Raw genomic sequence first — 18965 nt, forward strand, 5'->3', positions numbered from 1 at the left:
GAAGCCCTGCTATGCTATATTAAAATTATAACCGGTGATAAAATAATAAATATATCTCTTGACAGTACAATATAAGGCAACATAAATTATTTCATATGGTCAATAAAGTTTATATTTACTCAACCATGATAGGTTGGGCTCCCTACTCTGGCAATATGGCTAGGCTGTATTCACAGGATAATACACAATAAATAGGATTCTACTACAAAGGAAGAAAATTAGACATTTTCACTGAGAAACTAACTTCCAGCCCTGGAATGTATCACCTGGATTGTCCAACAGTTTACACAACTTCGCACATGTTTTAAAAACATGTCCGGATCGAACAAAAGATTACTTTTTATGTACATACTACAACTACCAAGCTGTATATCCCAAACAGAAATACTACCTTGATCAAAAATTTCCCGGAATTTATTCAGAAAATTAAAAATACAAGTTTATTCATCTAAATCTATATTGTCCCCTTCAAAGTAATCCCCATCGACTGCAACACACTTATGCCAGCGCTTGATCCAATCCTCGAAACATTTTTTATATTCGGTTTTCGGTATGTCCATCAGTGCTTCCTGCGATTTTTCCATTACTTCCTCTCGGCTGCTAAAACGCGTTCCCCGTAATGGTTTTTTAACTCGATTGAACAGAAAGAAGTCACAGGGAGCCAAATCAGGTGAATTCGGTGGCTGTTGGATGGTATTTGTTGCATTTTTCGTCAAAAAATTACGAATAATGATAGCACTGTGCGACGGTGCGTTATCATGGTGCAAAATCCACGAGTTTTCTGCCCACATTTCTGGTCTCTTTCGGCGAATTGCTTCACGCAAACGTCTCATAACGCCCAAATAATACTCTTTGTTTACTGTCTGGCCTTCTGGCAAAAATTCATGATGCACTACACCGTTGTAATCCATGAAAACCGTCAGCATTGCCTTCTTTTTTGACTGAAAACGACGTGGTTTTTTTGGTCTCGGCTCATTTGGTGAACGCCATTCACTTGCCTGATGTCTGGATTGCGTGTCGTACTCATAAACCCACGTCTCGTCTCCAGTAATGATCCTTTTGATGAATGTGGGATCGGATTCAGCCTCGCAAATCATGTCTTTTGCGACGTCAACACGGTCTCTTTTTTGCATGAAATTGAGGTCTTTTGGCACCAACTTTGCTGCTACACGACGGAAACCCAAATCATTAACCACAATGTCTTGGGCGGATCCATAGGCAATGTTCAAGTCCTCCGCTATTTCTCTGATGGTTAATTTGCGGTTATTGACCAACATTTCTTTTACTTTATCAATTTTTTCACCGACTTTCGATGTCGATGGTCTGCCACTGCGTTTATCATCTTCGATTGACTCACGACCACTTCTGAACCGCTCGTGCCACTGGTAAACGACCGTTTTTTTAGAGAATCGTTGCCGAAACACTTTTCCAACATTTCCAACGTCCGTGCGCTACTAAATCCGTTTTTTACGCAAAATTTAATACAAGTTCGTTGTTGCAAATTTAAATCCATTTCTGAAATTGTAAAAAATCGCCAACACACACAGAGATAGATGTACTCTTGGCTACGTAACTTTTGCAAATGTCAAGTTATGACACTAAGATTTAAAGGGAATATCAACAACAGATGTACCAATTTAACAAAAAAAACAGAACTCAAATCGGAACGATGGGAGCGCCACACGGTGGTTATTCCGGGAACTTTTTGATCAAGGTAGTAATGCCGTTAACCCTGTTGAGCAGAAACCTTTGAGACCTTGGTATATTTTGAGCACATTCCACTTTCACATATTAAGATGGAGTAAACAGAGACTGCATCCAATTTCATTTGGTACCATGATAGACTGGTGCATTAGCTGTAGCTCGCTAGAACCGAGTCCCAGCAACATATGTGATGCAGCAATTACCCTCTTCTGGTAACAGAAAAGTACTACTGAATTAAATATATCATGAAAAATATACGAATGAACTTGGATTCACGTTGAACAATAAATAACAAGAATTTGAGGTTGAAATGTAAAATAGGACGACTATGGGTTAGATTGTCAATGAAGCATTTGGATTTGAAGATATTTTGGATCTTTAACGAAGTCCATTTCCCTGCTTAAAACACTTCATTTATCCCATTGTTAAACCAATACAAAATATATATATATATATCATCTTCCAGCAGATGAGCATAAATACGGCAAGTATTAATCTAGTATTACTACTAGTTTACAGTCTAGTAAAATATACAAGATGGAAACTTGAGAAGTAGGAGAGAAAAAAACTTGAATCAATATTATAACCTTGGATGGACTACTGCTGTAACATTGTTTAAGATCACTGGATTGGCAGAATTATCATCAGGTAGAAAAATGAAATTTTGCTTGGGAAAATTGAGAATCCAATCTAATAAAGCAAGAAAAGAAACAATGGTGTCCGTTCTACTTAAAAAATCTATCAGGATAATTGCGATTGATGTAGGGGTGATTTTTTAACAACTAAATAAGAGGTGCCATATGAAGCAATATTTTAATAATGTACTCTGGGCAGTAGAAAATTAATAATTGTCACAAAATCAATGTACAATAAAAAAATTTCTGCATGAAGGCAGCCTCATTCATTTGAATCAACAAGTCACATTAATTCAATAGTTTCAGCCTCAACTTTGTGGAAGTTCATTTTAATAAATGAAAAAGAAACACTTTGTTCCAATCCACCACTTTAAAGTGGTGGATTGGAACAAAGTGTTTCTTTTTCATTTATTAAGTCACATTAAGTTCAGTCTCCTGTTGTTTAAACAACATTTGTAACTGTGCAATATATATCATCTTTTCATTAATCTTCAGCTATGTACCTTCACTGTAAGTGATATGGTAGCACTGACTCAAATGAACACACACACAACCCTTGAACAATATTCCAATGAATGCTAGAGGCTCATCATCAGTTTCGGCTCCTGGCATTGCCACCTGCCTTTCCGGCACCGCCTGCCCCACCCCCACCTTCATCGTGCACTTTGACTGACAGAGTGGCTCTTGGCCCCGTCCTCCAAACATCCCCCTCTTCGTCAATGGCACAAGCCTCAACGCTCACAACATACTGGGTGCCCCCCGGTGCCAATCCACCCTGGCCAGGCTGCAAGGGGAACGCCAACAGGAACTGGGCAGCAAAGAAGTCTCGATGTGGAGTCACAATCTGTGAGAGCACCATGCCTGCATCTCCTCCTCCCTGCAAGGTCAAGAAATGGAGCGACTAAGAGATAATTCGATAAAATATCTAACTCAATGGGGATGAAGAATCCTCTGTACTGATGGGACCCTTTGTTGATCTTCTATTAAGGACAGTCAGATCAGATCCATGAATCTTCATTGAGGAGATCATCGCCTTGGATTCACTTTGTAAATCAAATTCAGATCATTTTTAAAGAAGACTTACCAATTTAGTAATTAGAAAGCCTCATGCTAGGCAGGTGTTGAATAAGAAATTCACAAATTTCATTCTTTATAATAATATTATTAACACAAAAGCTGTACAGATTAGAGGCTAGAAATTTAACACGTGCAAAATATGTCTCATTTTAGTCTTATTTTTCCCGACGATGTTTTCTACAATGAGCATGATTCCAATCCCAGTTATTGTTGCCAACTCATCGGTACAAGGATGAATATCCTTCACCATGCCAAAAGAATCCACGGCAAATAATTCCTCATCTTCTTTTCACATGCTGCAGTTACAAATTCTAAATGCACTGAATTCAAGAGAAATTAATTCCTCAACAGTTCCCAATACATCTCAAAACAGTGACCTCACCTTGATGGATGGGTCGACAGCTGAAGTGGGCCGCAAGTGGACGGGTGCTGTAGAGACAGTGAGAAGCAGCGAGGCAACTCGACGGAACAGTCCAGGTCGTCTACCATGCTGCACGACACCCTCCACTTTGAGGGCCAGCTGTGAGCCTGTATTCCCCCCACCCCCTCCGCTGCCCATTACAAACACACTCTCGCCAGGGACTCGTGGCTGTGGGGAGATTGCCAACTGCAAAAGGAAAGAATTCACTTCACTATTCACTATCTCTTGTCCTCCTTTCCATATCACAATAAAACATTATAATGGCCATGCGGTAAATTGACAATCCTTCTCAGATTAGGCGATCATCTGCACCTAATACTTGATTTACTAAAGATTTCTTTACTGAAGATTTACTAATTCTACATGTTCATGAAAAGTTTGGCGATTTCTTTTATACAAATATGGTTAAAAATGATATCCAAGTCTTTAAACGCAAATAACATTAAATCAATAGTTCTGTAAGGATTTTGAACAAATTATCATTAATATTTTCTTGGTTATAATACCACTTTTAGATAAAAGAAGTATGATGTTGCCACTGAAACAGTTTGAATCCAGCAAGAAAGCAAAACTTTTTTATCATTTAAAATGAATAACTAGTGATTACAACACAGTGTATTCTTTAGTTATTCATAATGCCTTCATATATTCACGGGCAACTTTAATAGCATAACATGAACAGTTTTCCGGCTAATAATTGCAATGAGATTTACTTATAATAAATGGAATAAATTATATTTATTCCATGACACTGTCCCAGGTGTATCTTGGAAGAATTATTTTATACTAAAAGTGAATGAAGCAAAATAAGAACTTAGCAGATTCTAATTTAATGCTTACTGTACATGGTCATGGTTTCATTTCAAGGCAACATCATTATTCTGATGCTTGCTTCACTTACTCCATGAATTTTTCCCAAGACGGTAAACTACTGTATACATTATTGTTTAAATGAAACAGGAATTGGCACCATTATAGAACATATTTGTGGTATGTAGCACCAAATTGGTAATGCCACTCTTAAATTCATGAAGGAGGAGGAATGAATAGGACTTCCTTAACAAAATATATTCTATTGCTGGAACATGTTACCTTTACACTTGTTGACTGCAGGACTTGAAAGAAAAATCTAGGAAAGCAGAGTGCTGTATCTGTCAGAACCTCAACTTGCTTCACCAAACATTCAACCAACTGGAATGAAAACGAAGGCATTAAGCAAGAGACAAGAAGTAAATGAAATGAGCAATTTTAATTGCTCCGACATGGTGCTCCACAATGGTGCCAAAACAGGTCACCTTTGATGGGCACTATAAAATAGGGCAGGCTCCTGAAAATAACAGAAGAATTTCTCTTGAGCTACAGAAAAATCTTCAAGCAAGAAGATTTAGTTTAGATTAAAATTTTGATTAAAAGTTAAGAAAATGATCAATGCCCACTGGTCTCGACCCCAATACACAAAAATGCCAGACATATATTAAATGACTAGGATTCCCCAAATTTGTCTTTATGTATCTTTGTAAAAGCTAATATATGAAAGGGCACTTACAGTCCCATAATTAATTCAAGGTGTTGTTTATTTAGTATTCACTGGGCAGTCGTATTCATTTTCTACCCACCAAATGCCAGGGTACATAAGGAAAAGACAAGCTAGGCTTGGTAAGGTGGAATCTTTGAAAGTGGTGAACACAGCTGCAGATGCTTGTTTTCCACAGCACTTTCTCAATAAATGAATAACAGAGCACTCTGAAGGGCATTAAATCTGTGCACATCTGAACAGCTAATCAAACTGATTTCAAGAGGTTGCTGACAGGTTAACTAAAAAAAATTAACGATAAAGATTAGACTTCTTACAAACTATTGAAAATTATACTCTAGGACTGGTCGGGTAACTTTTGGATGGTCAATATTTCAAGACATTTCAAACGATTACCTTACATTAAAAATAAGTTTTCATCACATAAATGTAGACCAATGAGCCAGTTATTTGGGTGGACGATTTTCTTTCCAATGATTATTTGACTTTTTTCACAAAACTTAAACAAATTTTTTTATGCTAGGCCATTTCTTAAAACAACATTTCCATGATGTCACATTCTAGTAAATAGTATGCTTCAGAACTAAAGAGGTTTTGCTTACTAATTTATTCAAATATATTTAATCTTCAAACATTGATGCACTAAAATTATCCCTGTGTTTATAGAGATTCCTATATAGTGATGAAAATGTGCTCTAAAAAAATTATTTCAATGGTTAACTTTTCATTCAAATAGAGTACCTATGATGCAATGGACTCACAATATCGATGATAAGACATTCCCTTCATTTCACAGTTTTACTGAGAGTATGTAATAGCCATCAAAAGCTAAAACATAACTCTTAAACACTGTGGATGGCAACAATTCAATAAATGCAAACATTATTATTTTTCCTAACATACATGGATGCACTGATGTGCCAGCAGTAATAATATATAGTTTGGCTCTTTTCTTCATTCAAAACACTCTGATTTGATCTGCGATTGTCCTGTACAAAACTCAAAGATTCAAGTAAAATTCTTAGTGACTGTAGACACCCTTCGGATCTTCCTGCCATGCCCTGACACATTAAGTTCACACACCAAGGTAAGGATTAGTTGAGCTCAAATCTCACCAATCAAAACCAACGTTTGAGTTAATTACTGCAATAGGAGCTGCCACAAATAATAAGAAAATGCAAACCGCATGATTGAAGTCCATGCTCTCAACAGACTGCCTGATTGCTCTTACCAACTGTGTGATGACCTTTGTTTCCCGATCCCTCCGGAATAAATGGCGCCCGACAGCACTTGCCTCTTGAATACTGCTCAGCAAATGCTGTGTTTCAAGACTGCACTGCTGCCAACTAAAAAAATACATTATTTCAGTTACCATTTAGGAAGGTGTTGATTTGAGGATGAGAGGTACTTAACATTGACCTTAACAGAGTGAGTGACAGGCATAAATTAATGACATTAATTTCAACAAGAATGTACTAGCTAGTTATTGGTGGATGACCATTAAAATTTACAGGCAACACTACCATACTCTGAAATACAACTATAAAATTACAAATGCTGTGTTGCATCTATCTGCACATGTTTAATTTATCACCCCATATTGGATACCAATTTACAGGAAAAATTGCAAATTAGATGTTCACCCTTCAAAAATTACTATTCCACCAGTTAACAGTAACTTTTAGGTAACTACTTCATTAAATACCATATTTTCCCATCGATAAAGCGTGCATCGTCTTTGCAAAAATGTTCAGATGATCGAAAAAATGCAATTAAATGCAAGTTATGCAATGAAAATTGAAAAAATCAAAACATTTACATACCTATGTCCATAATAATTTATGGAAGATATTTACAAAAATAAATCAGTCTGGAAGCATGCCTTTCTCTTAAGTAAAACTCCAGTTTATACTAAATCAAATACTTTACACATTACAATATGACATGAGCAAATAAAATGCCAACTGTACAGCAGATTCAAGGAACAGCTGAACATGAAAACCCATCACCAAACACATAATTCATACTAACTACTCCCTTTCCATAACACGCCTAAAACTTTTAAAAAGGACCCCTATTTCTTGCCCTGACCACCACCTTGATCCCTGTAAGTGTATATTCATCTGCAAATCTGCCAACAATTTTAATTCATGTAGGTCCTGCCAGCAAAGCCTGCAGGCACACTCGTCGCCAGCAAATTCTTGAGTGACCAGCTGGACATCATAAGGTTTCCACTGCCCTTCTTGACCCCTACTTATACCCCTTATACAACTACTTAATCTCTTCCTATTAGGCCACTGATGGGCATAAACTACAATAATTTGCAAAATTAGACTTTTTAATTTCTACCATCAAAACCAAAATTATTAATCAGCCTTAATAGAAATTGTTCTGTTGATTTGGGATGAAAGCCCCACAATCCCCGTTGATTACATTTTGAAAAAGGGCATTGATTACAGGACCTGATTGAAAACATGGAAATATGGTTTTGCAGGTCGAAATTTGAGATAAAGAGTTTTGGGGGAAAACTGAATGTTTCAGTTTTTCTAAAAATCACTTCCATCATGCAACACCTGAAACCACCCACGGAGATGTGAGGATTATCAAAAATAATGAACAGAAAACCATTACTATTGGGAACACATGCCTGTTTTATGCTAACTATAATCTAAATTGCCTACTCAGGATCACAAGTAATAAGTGGAAATGAACAAAAGCTGGGGCACTTCTACATGGTATCCTGAAAACCACTGCAAGGGTATGTGGCAAGGGGTGATTGAACACCAGGCATGCAACAACAAAAATGAAAATGGAAACAATTATAAATAACTCAATTTTTCTTGCCCTCTACAATATCAATTACCACCAGAAAAAACAAAATACATACATTAAGTGAATAATCTAGCTAGTCACAGTGGCATATAGCTTGCGGATAATTTCATGTAACCCAATGCAAAGGACCTTAATATTAATAGTTGCAATATTTACCTTAGATCCAGCACTGCTTCTGACATTGAACTGTTGAGACTAATTCTTTCTATATTAGTGGCCATAAGAACACACATTTGCTGCAGTCTAGTGATGCTTTATGTCAAGAATAAACACAGAAGAAAATAAGTTTTGTCACAGGAATTAATCATGCACAGAAGGTCATAGAGATCAAATCGTATTCTCTGTTTAACAAACCTCTAGGCCATTAGTTCCTAGTTTCATTTTGCCAATAGGAGTAGCAGAATTTTTTATGGGAGGCGACCGACAGCTGAGGTCATTTGCGCCATTAGGGATGGACAGGAAAGGATGAAGAGTGGAAAAAAAACCCAGTATTGGCATTAGCCTGCACTTAACGAAGGGTGTCAAGGGGTCCGCAGCTTAACGTCCCATCTGACGGACTGCGTACTCACTCAAAGTGCTCTCCACAAAGCACCTCAAGCAGGGATTAGGCTACCACTTAAAAATATCTGCCACCACCAAGATTTGAAACCGGGCCCTCAGAGTGGGAAGCCACCACACCATCCTGATCCCCTTCATCAATAGTAAATAACAATGCAATCAAAATGTATTAATCATGCATTTAAGTGTTGTACATAGATATATATAAAATAATAAGGGGACAGTTAAAAAGAGGAAGATAGCAAATTCATATTCTATTCCATTTTAGTACAGATATCAGATTCCATTTTTGTCAGGGGTATATAAGGATATTTTTAATGGCTCTGGGATATTGTGCTTGTGTGTAACCTCATGATTGATATAGTTCATTATGGAAATATTTTTTTAAGTATTTACATGTTAACTTACAACAATATATGTAACAATATTGTCACAGACAAAGAATTACTTTCAAAAATCACCGAATACAGATATGCCTGGGCTACCATGGGGCTTAGGTTTTTTAAAAATCATGAGGTTGAACTGAAAAAACTGCCATTAAGAAATCACAAAGTACATGTATGGGAAATTCAGAGTTATGTCTTAAGGTCAAGACAAATATGGAACAAGTTCAAATTACTACACTTTACCTAGAGTAATCCCCATGAAAATTAAGGCAAATATATTCCCTCCCTTTTTTCAGTAGTGGCTTTGTGTTTAATAGTCAACAGTCATTTGAAAAAGGTTAAGGATAGGACAACAGTCATCAATATTGAAATTCTGGCCGTGAATGCATTTGTTCAGTCACTACTATGACAGCAGGAATTAACCTGATTAGCAGAAGATACATTTGTTTCCAGCATGAGTGTAGTTGGCAACCCTTTATGTTTCAGCAGAATTAAAAAAGTATGAATATTTAGAAAAAGAGCTGAATATAATTTTTCAAAGAGGCCTGTGGTGACTTGCCCTTAGCTTCTCATACCTATGTATATAATAGTCCACAGTGGCCTGATAATCCAGCATTTCCATTCATCACAATTGTTACACTTCCTCTAGTCTCCAGTTAATTTCATAAAATTATCAGGACACCCACTTGACATAACATTGGTTGGGTGAAACTCCTTTGAGAGAAATCTTAATTCAAAAAGATTTTATCCCTTTCAAAATTCTCATGCCACTACTTGCATATAATTTTCTGCTCTTGAAAGTTCTCACTTGACTGCATTGTATGATCACACATGCCCTGCTCTTTCATGTTTAAAATATTTGATTCTTTGTTTTTGGAGAATACAATACTTGTAGTACTAGTTATTAGGGGAGGTGGTCAACAGGTGAGGTCATTTTCATCAATAGGAATAATTGGGATAAATGGAAAGAAACCATGAATTTAGCCCACTCTTAACAAAAAATGGTCACAACCCATCCAATGGACAGCATAATCTATTTAAAGAGCTCTACTAATGGCACCTAAATCAGCATCGGCAATCGGCAAAATTCTGCCACTGCTGGGATTCAAACCCAAGCACTTGGGGTGGGAAGCAAATACAAACTCCACCACACCAACCTGATCCCCATTTTTACACTAGTTCTACATTCAGTACTTGGTTTGATTTATGACTAACAAGTATCAACTGTACTAAATGTGATCCCGTTGTTTCCCATTAAACTTTCCGTTGAAGCACTGAATTCTCAACAATCAAGACTATAGCACTTCACATTTTATATGGAATGCAATTAATTTTATGTTCACTTCTCCACCAAAACCCTTCTGCATTTTTCCTTCATTAAATTGCATTAAACCTTAATCCAAGGGATGAAATGTTAGAGCTTTTAAAATATGCACGACGATGCAATCCAAACACAAATAGGAAGCAAAAACAGTTTTTTGAATATTCAGCCAGCTCTGAGTTTGGAGCTCCCTTGAGGAAAGTATGCTTACAGGGGTATTCAGTCAGTCAGAGGTGCAATTTGTGAGCTCTTGGAAATGGGTAGGACATTAAAAGAAATGTCAGAAAACATTATTTCATGGCATGATTACAATTTGACACAAAGTAAATGACAAATGAATTTCTTATGGAACTAAATGACAAAAGTAGGAAATACTGCATTTCTGACATATTGAAAACCCCCAACACATTCAAGCCTAAAAATGAAGGAATGCTTTCACGTTAACAGAAAGCACAAGCAGGTTTTGAAGGGTAAGACAAACTTTAAATTTTTTGTGAAGATACCCACGACAGTCAATGATGCTATTTCACGCAGTAAAATGATTCACTTCAAGAAGAAATAAGCTATCATACTGAAAAAATGCATAGGTAAAAAAGAAGCTAATGATATGCCATTTCCTTGACAGAAACTGTATAAATATGCCTCAATGAACTTTGTAGATACAGATAAATTATTTTTTTTAATTATCAACTACTTTACACATATATGAGGGTTATAATTGATACATTTTTATTTTATTCACATGCTTTGAATGAGTTTTACTTTCAGAAGCCATATCTAATAAAGTGAGCAATAAATTTGTACTAACATCATTTTTATATGTAAAATGGTCAAATAAAGTTATGTGAACAGCCAATTGAATGGTGACACTTAGTATCATTTCCACTGGTTGTCTTTACATTGTCAGCATTAAAAATAGAGTAGATAATCAGATAGGATCAAAATTTTACGTAAGCCTGTGTAAGCATTGAAGTAGCTTTCAACAAAAATGGAAATTTCTGGGACAAATTAACCACATAAGTGAAGGACTTACTGCAAAATAGTCTGGGGAAAAAATTGCATGTTTACTGACATACACTCAATGACTCTACATTGGTAGCAGATATTAGAAGAGGTGACGGTAAAATACTTAAAAGCCACGCATGAAACACCTTAGAAACTGCTCTTTGCTGAAACTTGAGGATCAAGCTTCACCAAATGAAAAAATGGGGAAAAATATTCAAATGAAAATATTTTGGAGATTCGATATTTCATGCTGGACATTATGTTGACTTTGCCTCGAGCATTTGGGGTGCTGCAGAGAGAGTTTGAATTTCCACATTTAAAAATAAACATAAAGAGACACTGAGCCACTTGCTGAATAATTAATGAATATGAAATGACTTTTCTGAAGATATAAAGCTGTAGCCAACCAAGATAGAGCTATATCTGGTGCACAATGTTATCTCTTCAGTAGTGGCATTTTTTATGGCAGATGAATGGGATTAACTCATTATTTCTTATACCTGGATACTCATATTCCTTTGAGCTGGAGGACTCTTCTAACGTCAAGGTGGAGGCATCTTTAAAACATGCAACCCGCAAAGAGGGAGGGAGAGACAAGTTGCTCCACATGTGTTACAAAAAGGATACATTTGAATGTTGGCCAAAGAGCTGGGATCAGCATCAAAAGCTGACTGATATAGTTTCCAATAGAGATCACTGCAGGCTCGAAATTCCTTAGCACATTTCCGTAGCTAAAATAAGAAGTAAAGGTCAAAATTTTAGTGTATATTAAAATGCACAACTACATACTAAAAGTTTATAGTGGGTAACAGGAAATAATCCACAGCAAAATAAGCTACAAAACTGATTTGGTGATAATAATACTGAAGAGGTAAATGTCAACACGAATGGAGTCATTTTTCACCAAAAGACCTCAACAACTGCTCTTGTTAGGATGTTCTTCTATTTGATAGCACACACATTTTCCTTGTCAGCTCATCCATCCCTTTAGGTCCCAGGCCCAACATGTAAATCATGACTTGGGTCACTTCTTTTTTATGTTCCAAGAAATACCAAAATTATAATTTTACAATATGCAAGTAGACAATCCAGAGGAAATATATCATACAACATTTTCAACAAGATACTTTCTCATATAAAATGACCAGAACTACATCAAATGATATTTTATATAAATAAAGACTAGTAAAAAAAATGGTTAAAGCATGTAGTTAAAACATAATTGTCCACATTTGAAATTTCTGTTTTGTTTTTCTTGAAGTCATTTCCACTTGGATTTATAATGACATTTGTTTTTAAATGCTTGTGTCATTTTAATCGTGTGATTACAAATAGTTTGTGTCATTAGGAGCAGGGAAAGAGCAGCAATATCAACTAGAGAGATATCTGTTGCTACAAGGTGAATTCGAATGAATGGCAAGCGTAAATTTTTCTAAAAAAGAAAATGAAAATCATCATATGAAATGTATTGACAGCAGCATACTAGGAGAAGTTCTTCTGGCCATCATAATATTTTTAATGTCCACATTTGGTATTTTAATGTTTATTTTAAATACCAAAGCACGGATTATTACCGGAAGTCCATTGTTTCTAAGAAGTACATGTAAATTATTGTATTTGGACAATTAAATTGAATTTTATGATAAGCAGATTAGCATCACACTTTAACTATCTTGCAATTCAATTTAAAATTCAGAATGGTTCTGAGGGGTAGGAGAGCGTTGAAGTGGAATCTTGATGGTTTAACTGGTTTAAAAAGTAAGGAATACCAAGAAAACCTTGAAAAATATCTAATGAGAATGGGAAAATAATAAGGGTTGGGGGAATGTTCGCATAACTTAACAATGGAATAGAAATAGCAAACAAATGAAGTACAAAATAATACATGGCAATGAAGAGGAACTTCTCCTGATACTTCATGTAAATATTAAGTGAGAAACATCCAAAATTTACCTTAAAATAAGTAGCATAACTGAGAATGGATATAATTGGAATGTTCATGAGACCTTGACAAATGAGTTTAGAGTATGGTACACAAATAATGCACTTGTTAAAGATTGCTAGGCACTTGAGTGCAAAGTAAACTGCCACTCAAATTTCCTTAGAAGGGCAATGCTGATTCACAAAGTTTACAGTTGAGCACCTTTAGAATCCTCTGTCCCTCCTCAAACGTACTAACTAGAGTCCAAGGCTAATGAAAACAGAACGGGATTGATCCATCACTTCATATGTCCTCCCAGTCAAGGATGACAGATTCATGAACTTCTATGTTACTGAAGTTACTAATTGAAGAATAAAACAATCCTTATATACCACCTCGTTGCCACATTCAATTCTGTTTCTAATATGTTACACCATCCCTAAAAATCACCTTCCCATACAAGGGCCAAATGCCTAGTATGAGCTCCCTTAAGTAAGAATTTATGTAAAATGCAGATTCCCTTTCTTCAGACTCCAACCTGTCATTTCCTTAGTAAAAGTGGTACCCTACTGGTTTCAACTATTGCCCCACCCATAACAATTTGCCCTTAAACCACTTCAAATTCGTACGAAGGGTGTTTTCATTGGATCACTTGCCGCCCTTAGGCGGTAGTCTTGCGGTGAGGGTCCAGAGGAGAAAGGGTAATGATATCAAGAGGAGAAAGAGTAATGACAATAGAGGTACCTGCAGTGTGACGTGCCCATAGCACAGCAGTTCATCTCTCGAGGAGTGGGCAAGCGTGGCCGCAATGGCAGGCGGAGGGGCCGTGACAAGGGAGGCAGCCAAGAGACACAGCTGGCTTGCAGCCTGAAGGAACTCACCTCGTGCCCGTGCCCATTCCAGCTGGAACTGTAGGCCATGGGCAGGAGTGCTGGTGGCCTATTCATGCAAAGGAAATATGAGAAAGCACCAACATAATTTTGGATGCATGATTTAGCAAAGCACTCTTAATAAATTTTCCTATGCCACTTTTTCATAAAACAACACAATACATATTATTTGTTCGGAAATACATGGCAACCATCATTAATACTAGAGTAAATCAATTCAAGGCATAAGACCCTGATTCAGAAAAATCATGAACCCATGGTGGAATTGGCTACTTTACAAAATCCATTCCATAAAAAAATAGCACCTGTCTCAAAGCTATTATTGGATTTATGTATCACACGAAGACATAGTGAAGTGAGAGTAAGAATAAACTTCATTAAAAAAATGACTTGGCATACAATGAAGATTGTTCTTAACTCTAATGCTGAATTCTTTAGCTGAAGAACTTTCACAATTGTCTTGATTATACAAAATAAACGACTCACAATTACAAATCCATACCTGAATGAGAATTAGTGATAGTAATACCTATGAACATTGTCATATCCCATGGTGTTACTTCAAAATTTTGCACACTTACTGTAGATACCAAATGACGTTTGGCCGTAACATAGAGGGTGAATTTTACATACACGTAGTAAATTATTAAGATAACACAATGGATTAAAGAGCTGAAGTGAGCTCATTTAAAATATGTTACTTATAATGGAGAGGGTTAATGAAGAAAGAAAAAAGCCCCCCATCATAACATCTTAGCTCCACTTTTTTTTACCCCTTCCCATTATCCCTAATGGTGCAAATTACCTCAGCTGTCAATCACCCTCTAATAACTCCAACAGAGTTCGTAAAAACGAATTCAGATTCTTCGCAAATTCGCACCAACCATTGAGTGTGCAAAACAGGAAATAGTTAAAAAGATACAGCATTAAAACAAATCACCTTTAGAGCTGCCACAGCTTTGGCGTAGTGGGCATTCGCCATGGAGAGGCGTGAGAGCAGGGTGGGAGGCTTGCAGTCTGGGGAGACAATGACGGGCGATGAGAGGAGGGCCTCACCCGCACTCATCTCACGCAGGGCCACCAGCCAGAAGTGGAGGTGCTCGGAGGAAACCTGCTCCACGAGGCGACATAGGGCAAGGGAGCCAATCCTATGGTGACCATACCTGTGGCAGGCACAACAGTGGACAGAGATAAGTACCTAACTACGGGGCATCACCATGTGCACCCTTTCAAGTCATTTCCAAGATTCATCTTTACATTAACATACACTGAAGTTGCTACACAAAGCAGTTAGAGTCGACCAAATAAACTAAAATATATAAGGCCATAAAGGACCATGAATGAACAAAAAAATTGCAATACCCTTTAACCATTAAAATAGAATGGTAATTAATTATCTATCATGATCCTTTTTCAATTGAACAATTCTCTAAGACATATTAGACCTTAGTGATGAGTGAGTTTGACTCTTTATGCTCTCTGTTCCCCTAGTTCGTAAGACTAGAATCAGAAACAGAATTAAAACAACTTTTGCAGCAGCTGTTGTTCATGATGTATGAAGCTTCTTATCAGTTGTCAACAGAAATCATAATATATGTTTTGTAAATGATAAAATAGGTAGGTTAAGGATGTGACAGTCAATTGTCGCACCCCATTGAAGTGAATGAGTTGCAATCTTCATTCTGCGTGAAAAAAGTGCTGCCATTTGTGTAAAAAAATTTTTTTTCAAAAAAATTGATTGACATATGTTACATATGTATATCTACCCTATTTATGCAAAAAATCAAAAGCAATTGGTCTATAATATGATGGTGTGACGGACACCCAAGGAAGCAAACAAATAAATTTTCAGATTTATACAAAAGTAAGATTAAAATATCACATAAACACAGAATTCATAGTTTACAACAATAAAATACATCCAAGATGACTTGTCAAAGCTATGAATATAAGGCTTGCTTACCTGGCTGAAGATCTGGCAATTCGATATGTAGCCCACAATGGTGCTTTTTCAATCACTTCTTTGACTACACCAAAGACATCATCTGTCCATTCATAGCCAATCATTGTTTGGAAAACCAATGTACATAGCATCGTCTGCAAAAGTAAAGCAGAAGTTGAATGAATACGGAGTAGAATAATTTATATCATGTTGCCTGTGGCCACATTTTACTGATTATAGTAAAACCTCAGTTTAACGAATTTCAATGGGCCCAAAATTTTTAATTGTTTGGGTAGTTTGTTTTAAGGAGGTAGTTTTAGTTTGCATACCTCCATGACTATGTAAATTTCCATTACAAAGCACAGCTATATGAACAGCAATAACATGGGTTTTACACAAATACAGGTAAATAGTTTCATCAAGTTACTCCATTACTGCCAATATTAATTAATGCAAATTGGTTGAGCATTGCAATGTGCAAACATTGTTGTACAAAAAAAAACAGAAAATTCTAGAATATTAACTCATGAAAACCTCCAGAGGTGATGTAACAACAATGAGTACAGCAAATACCTCGGCATCAACAATCACAATTCGATTCCCTCAAAAATAATTCATGCATCAAGTTCATTTAGTATTTAAAAGAAAATTTCATTTCTTGTCTCAATATTATTAACCTGCTATATCCAAAATTTACGCACAATACATAAGTTTGCAAGAACACAATATATGTGGGTTACTTCAGTGACAAATCATGATATAATAAATTTTCAAAAAACGAATTTTTCATAAATGTTGTTTTTAAAAGCACCAATGGCACTAGGAATACCTTCTTAAGCTAAATGTGAATTTATACACAGATATCAATGATATGCAACAAGATTTTCCATTTTTTTTGTATGAGTGAAAAGAATTCAATCAATGGCTTACGATAAGTGGGTTGTTCAATAAATACTTAGAAAATCCAAGAGATGGTGCTCGTTGAATCGAAAAAGGTTTATTTCTAGTAAGTCTCATTTCTCACCACACTGCTGTTTAAGTTTCAGCTGTATCCATCACATGGTTTCATTTTCATTGTCAACTGCAGCAACAAACTTTTATTTATTTAGAAAAATAGAAAAAATGAGTTTCTTATGGTGATTAAACACCTCCATTTAAAAAACTCAACACCAAAAGACCAAAGCCGAGTTGGATGAAGTTCATGGCACATCTGCTCCTATGTGTGTGACTGTTCACAATAGGATAAATGCATTTAAAGTGGCTGTACATCCAAAAATGAGGAGCATCATTTCAGGTGCAGTGGAAGTGACTTCCTCTGACATGCTTGAAAAAGTCCACGATATTGTTTTGAGTAATTGATTTATCAAAGTTCGCAAAATAGTTGAGGCCACAGACTTGTTACAAGGTACCATGTTTTCAATCATGCATGGAAAATAGCGTGTGAAAAAAACTCGACAATATGGGCGTTGAGTTCGCTCTCAGTGGAAAACAAACGCAATCATGTGGTTGATAGAGAATCTAGTCGGATGCATTTTCATCACAAAAGTGACCAGTTTCCTTACACAAAACCGCCGATGAAACATAAGATACATAACTGTGAATGAAACATGGATACACAACTTGAATCCAGAGACAAAGGTATGATCAAATCAGCGGTTTACTTAAGGTGATTCGGCTTCAAAGAAGGTAAAGACAGTGAAATTGACTGACAAGGTGACGGCCATGGTTTTTTGGGGGACACAAAAATCGCCTACATTGATTACTAAAAAAATGGATGAACAATAAATGGAGAGTATTATGCATTGTTATTGCTCAGGTTTAGCAAAGAAATCAAGGAAAAACATCTTCAATTGGTAAAGAAAAAATCTCTTTCGAGAAAATTCACCGATGCACACCTACACAGCTTAAATGGTGAAAATAATGGAATTAAAATTCAAACTTTTACAAGATCCATCGTATTCACCAGATTTGGTCCCCAGTAACTTTTTATTCAAATCTGAAAAAAATGGCTCAGCGAAAAATGATTCACATCAAATGAGGAGATCATTAACAATACAGACACACATTTTGAGGATCTTCAGAAATCCTACTTTCAGGACTGCTTAAATAGTTATAGAAATGCTAGGAAAAGTCTACCAAGCTAAAAGGATATTTTGCTGAAAAATAAAAAAATACCCAAAATAATTTGTTTTCTCTTTTTTTCTAAGGACTTATTGAATGCTGTATAGTATCCGCCGTATGACTTATTGAATGGCTCAGATCTTAATCTCACCCCAAATTGTTTCAAACTTTCAAGTCAATAACTCTACCGCCCCGATGAAATGTACATATTTGCTTAATTTTGCAGCAGCTAACTTTAAATTTATGATCAAATTAAGTTATGTCATAACAGCATCATAACATCATTGTCAGCAAATAAATGGCAAAGTAACTGGCAGGGTCCAATTCATTTCAAAACTGCCCAAGTAGAAGAATTTAATGTGATATAGAACTCAAGTACATTCGGATGAACTCATTAACGAATAAAAATAGTGCTTTAATTGGACCTTTAATCTCCCTCACTAGTACTACTACTCTCTCTCGTGTAAATAGTTCATTTAAAGACAACTCTTCCACCCATTCATCATAGGCATTTGTCATGCACCTGAGATTACTCATTACACATTGTGAAAACCTTGGAATCTTACATATGAGTATTATAAAGAATTGAATGATGATTTAAATACCAATGGCATTTCA

The 18965-nt window shown here is 36.1% G+C and overlaps 1 protein-coding gene across 1 annotated transcript in view; it reads right to left on the reverse strand.

Moving 5' to 3' along the window:
- Positions 1 to 2723: 2723 nt before the first annotated feature.
- defl (Integrator complex subunit 7) overlaps positions 2724 to 18965 on the reverse strand; it is a 32089-nt gene continuing 15847 nt past the window's right edge. Inside the window, exons 11-19 of the mRNA XM_071593699.1 lie at positions 16248 to 16381; positions 15225 to 15447; positions 14139 to 14333; positions 12101 to 12204; positions 8360 to 8446; positions 6603 to 6717; positions 4930 to 5028; positions 3799 to 4023; positions 2724 to 3216 (exon numbers count right to left, since the gene is read on the reverse strand). Of these exons, the coding sequence (XP_071449800.1) occupies positions 2932 to 3216; positions 3799 to 4023; positions 4930 to 5028; positions 6603 to 6717; positions 8360 to 8446; positions 12101 to 12204; positions 14139 to 14333; positions 15225 to 15447; positions 16248 to 16381 (1467 nt within the window). The 3' untranslated portion in view covers positions 2724 to 2931. The remainder of the gene's footprint in view (positions 3217 to 3798; positions 4024 to 4929; positions 5029 to 6602; positions 6718 to 8359; positions 8447 to 12100; positions 12205 to 14138; positions 14334 to 15224; positions 15448 to 16247; positions 16382 to 18965) is intronic.

Source organism: Hetaerina americana, unplaced genomic scaffold (assembly GCF_022747635.1).
Source record: "Hetaerina americana unplaced genomic scaffold, ioHetAmer1.1.p SCAF_1, whole genome shotgun sequence".
NCBI lineage: Eukaryota > Metazoa > Arthropoda > Insecta > Odonata > Calopterygidae > Hetaerina > Hetaerina americana.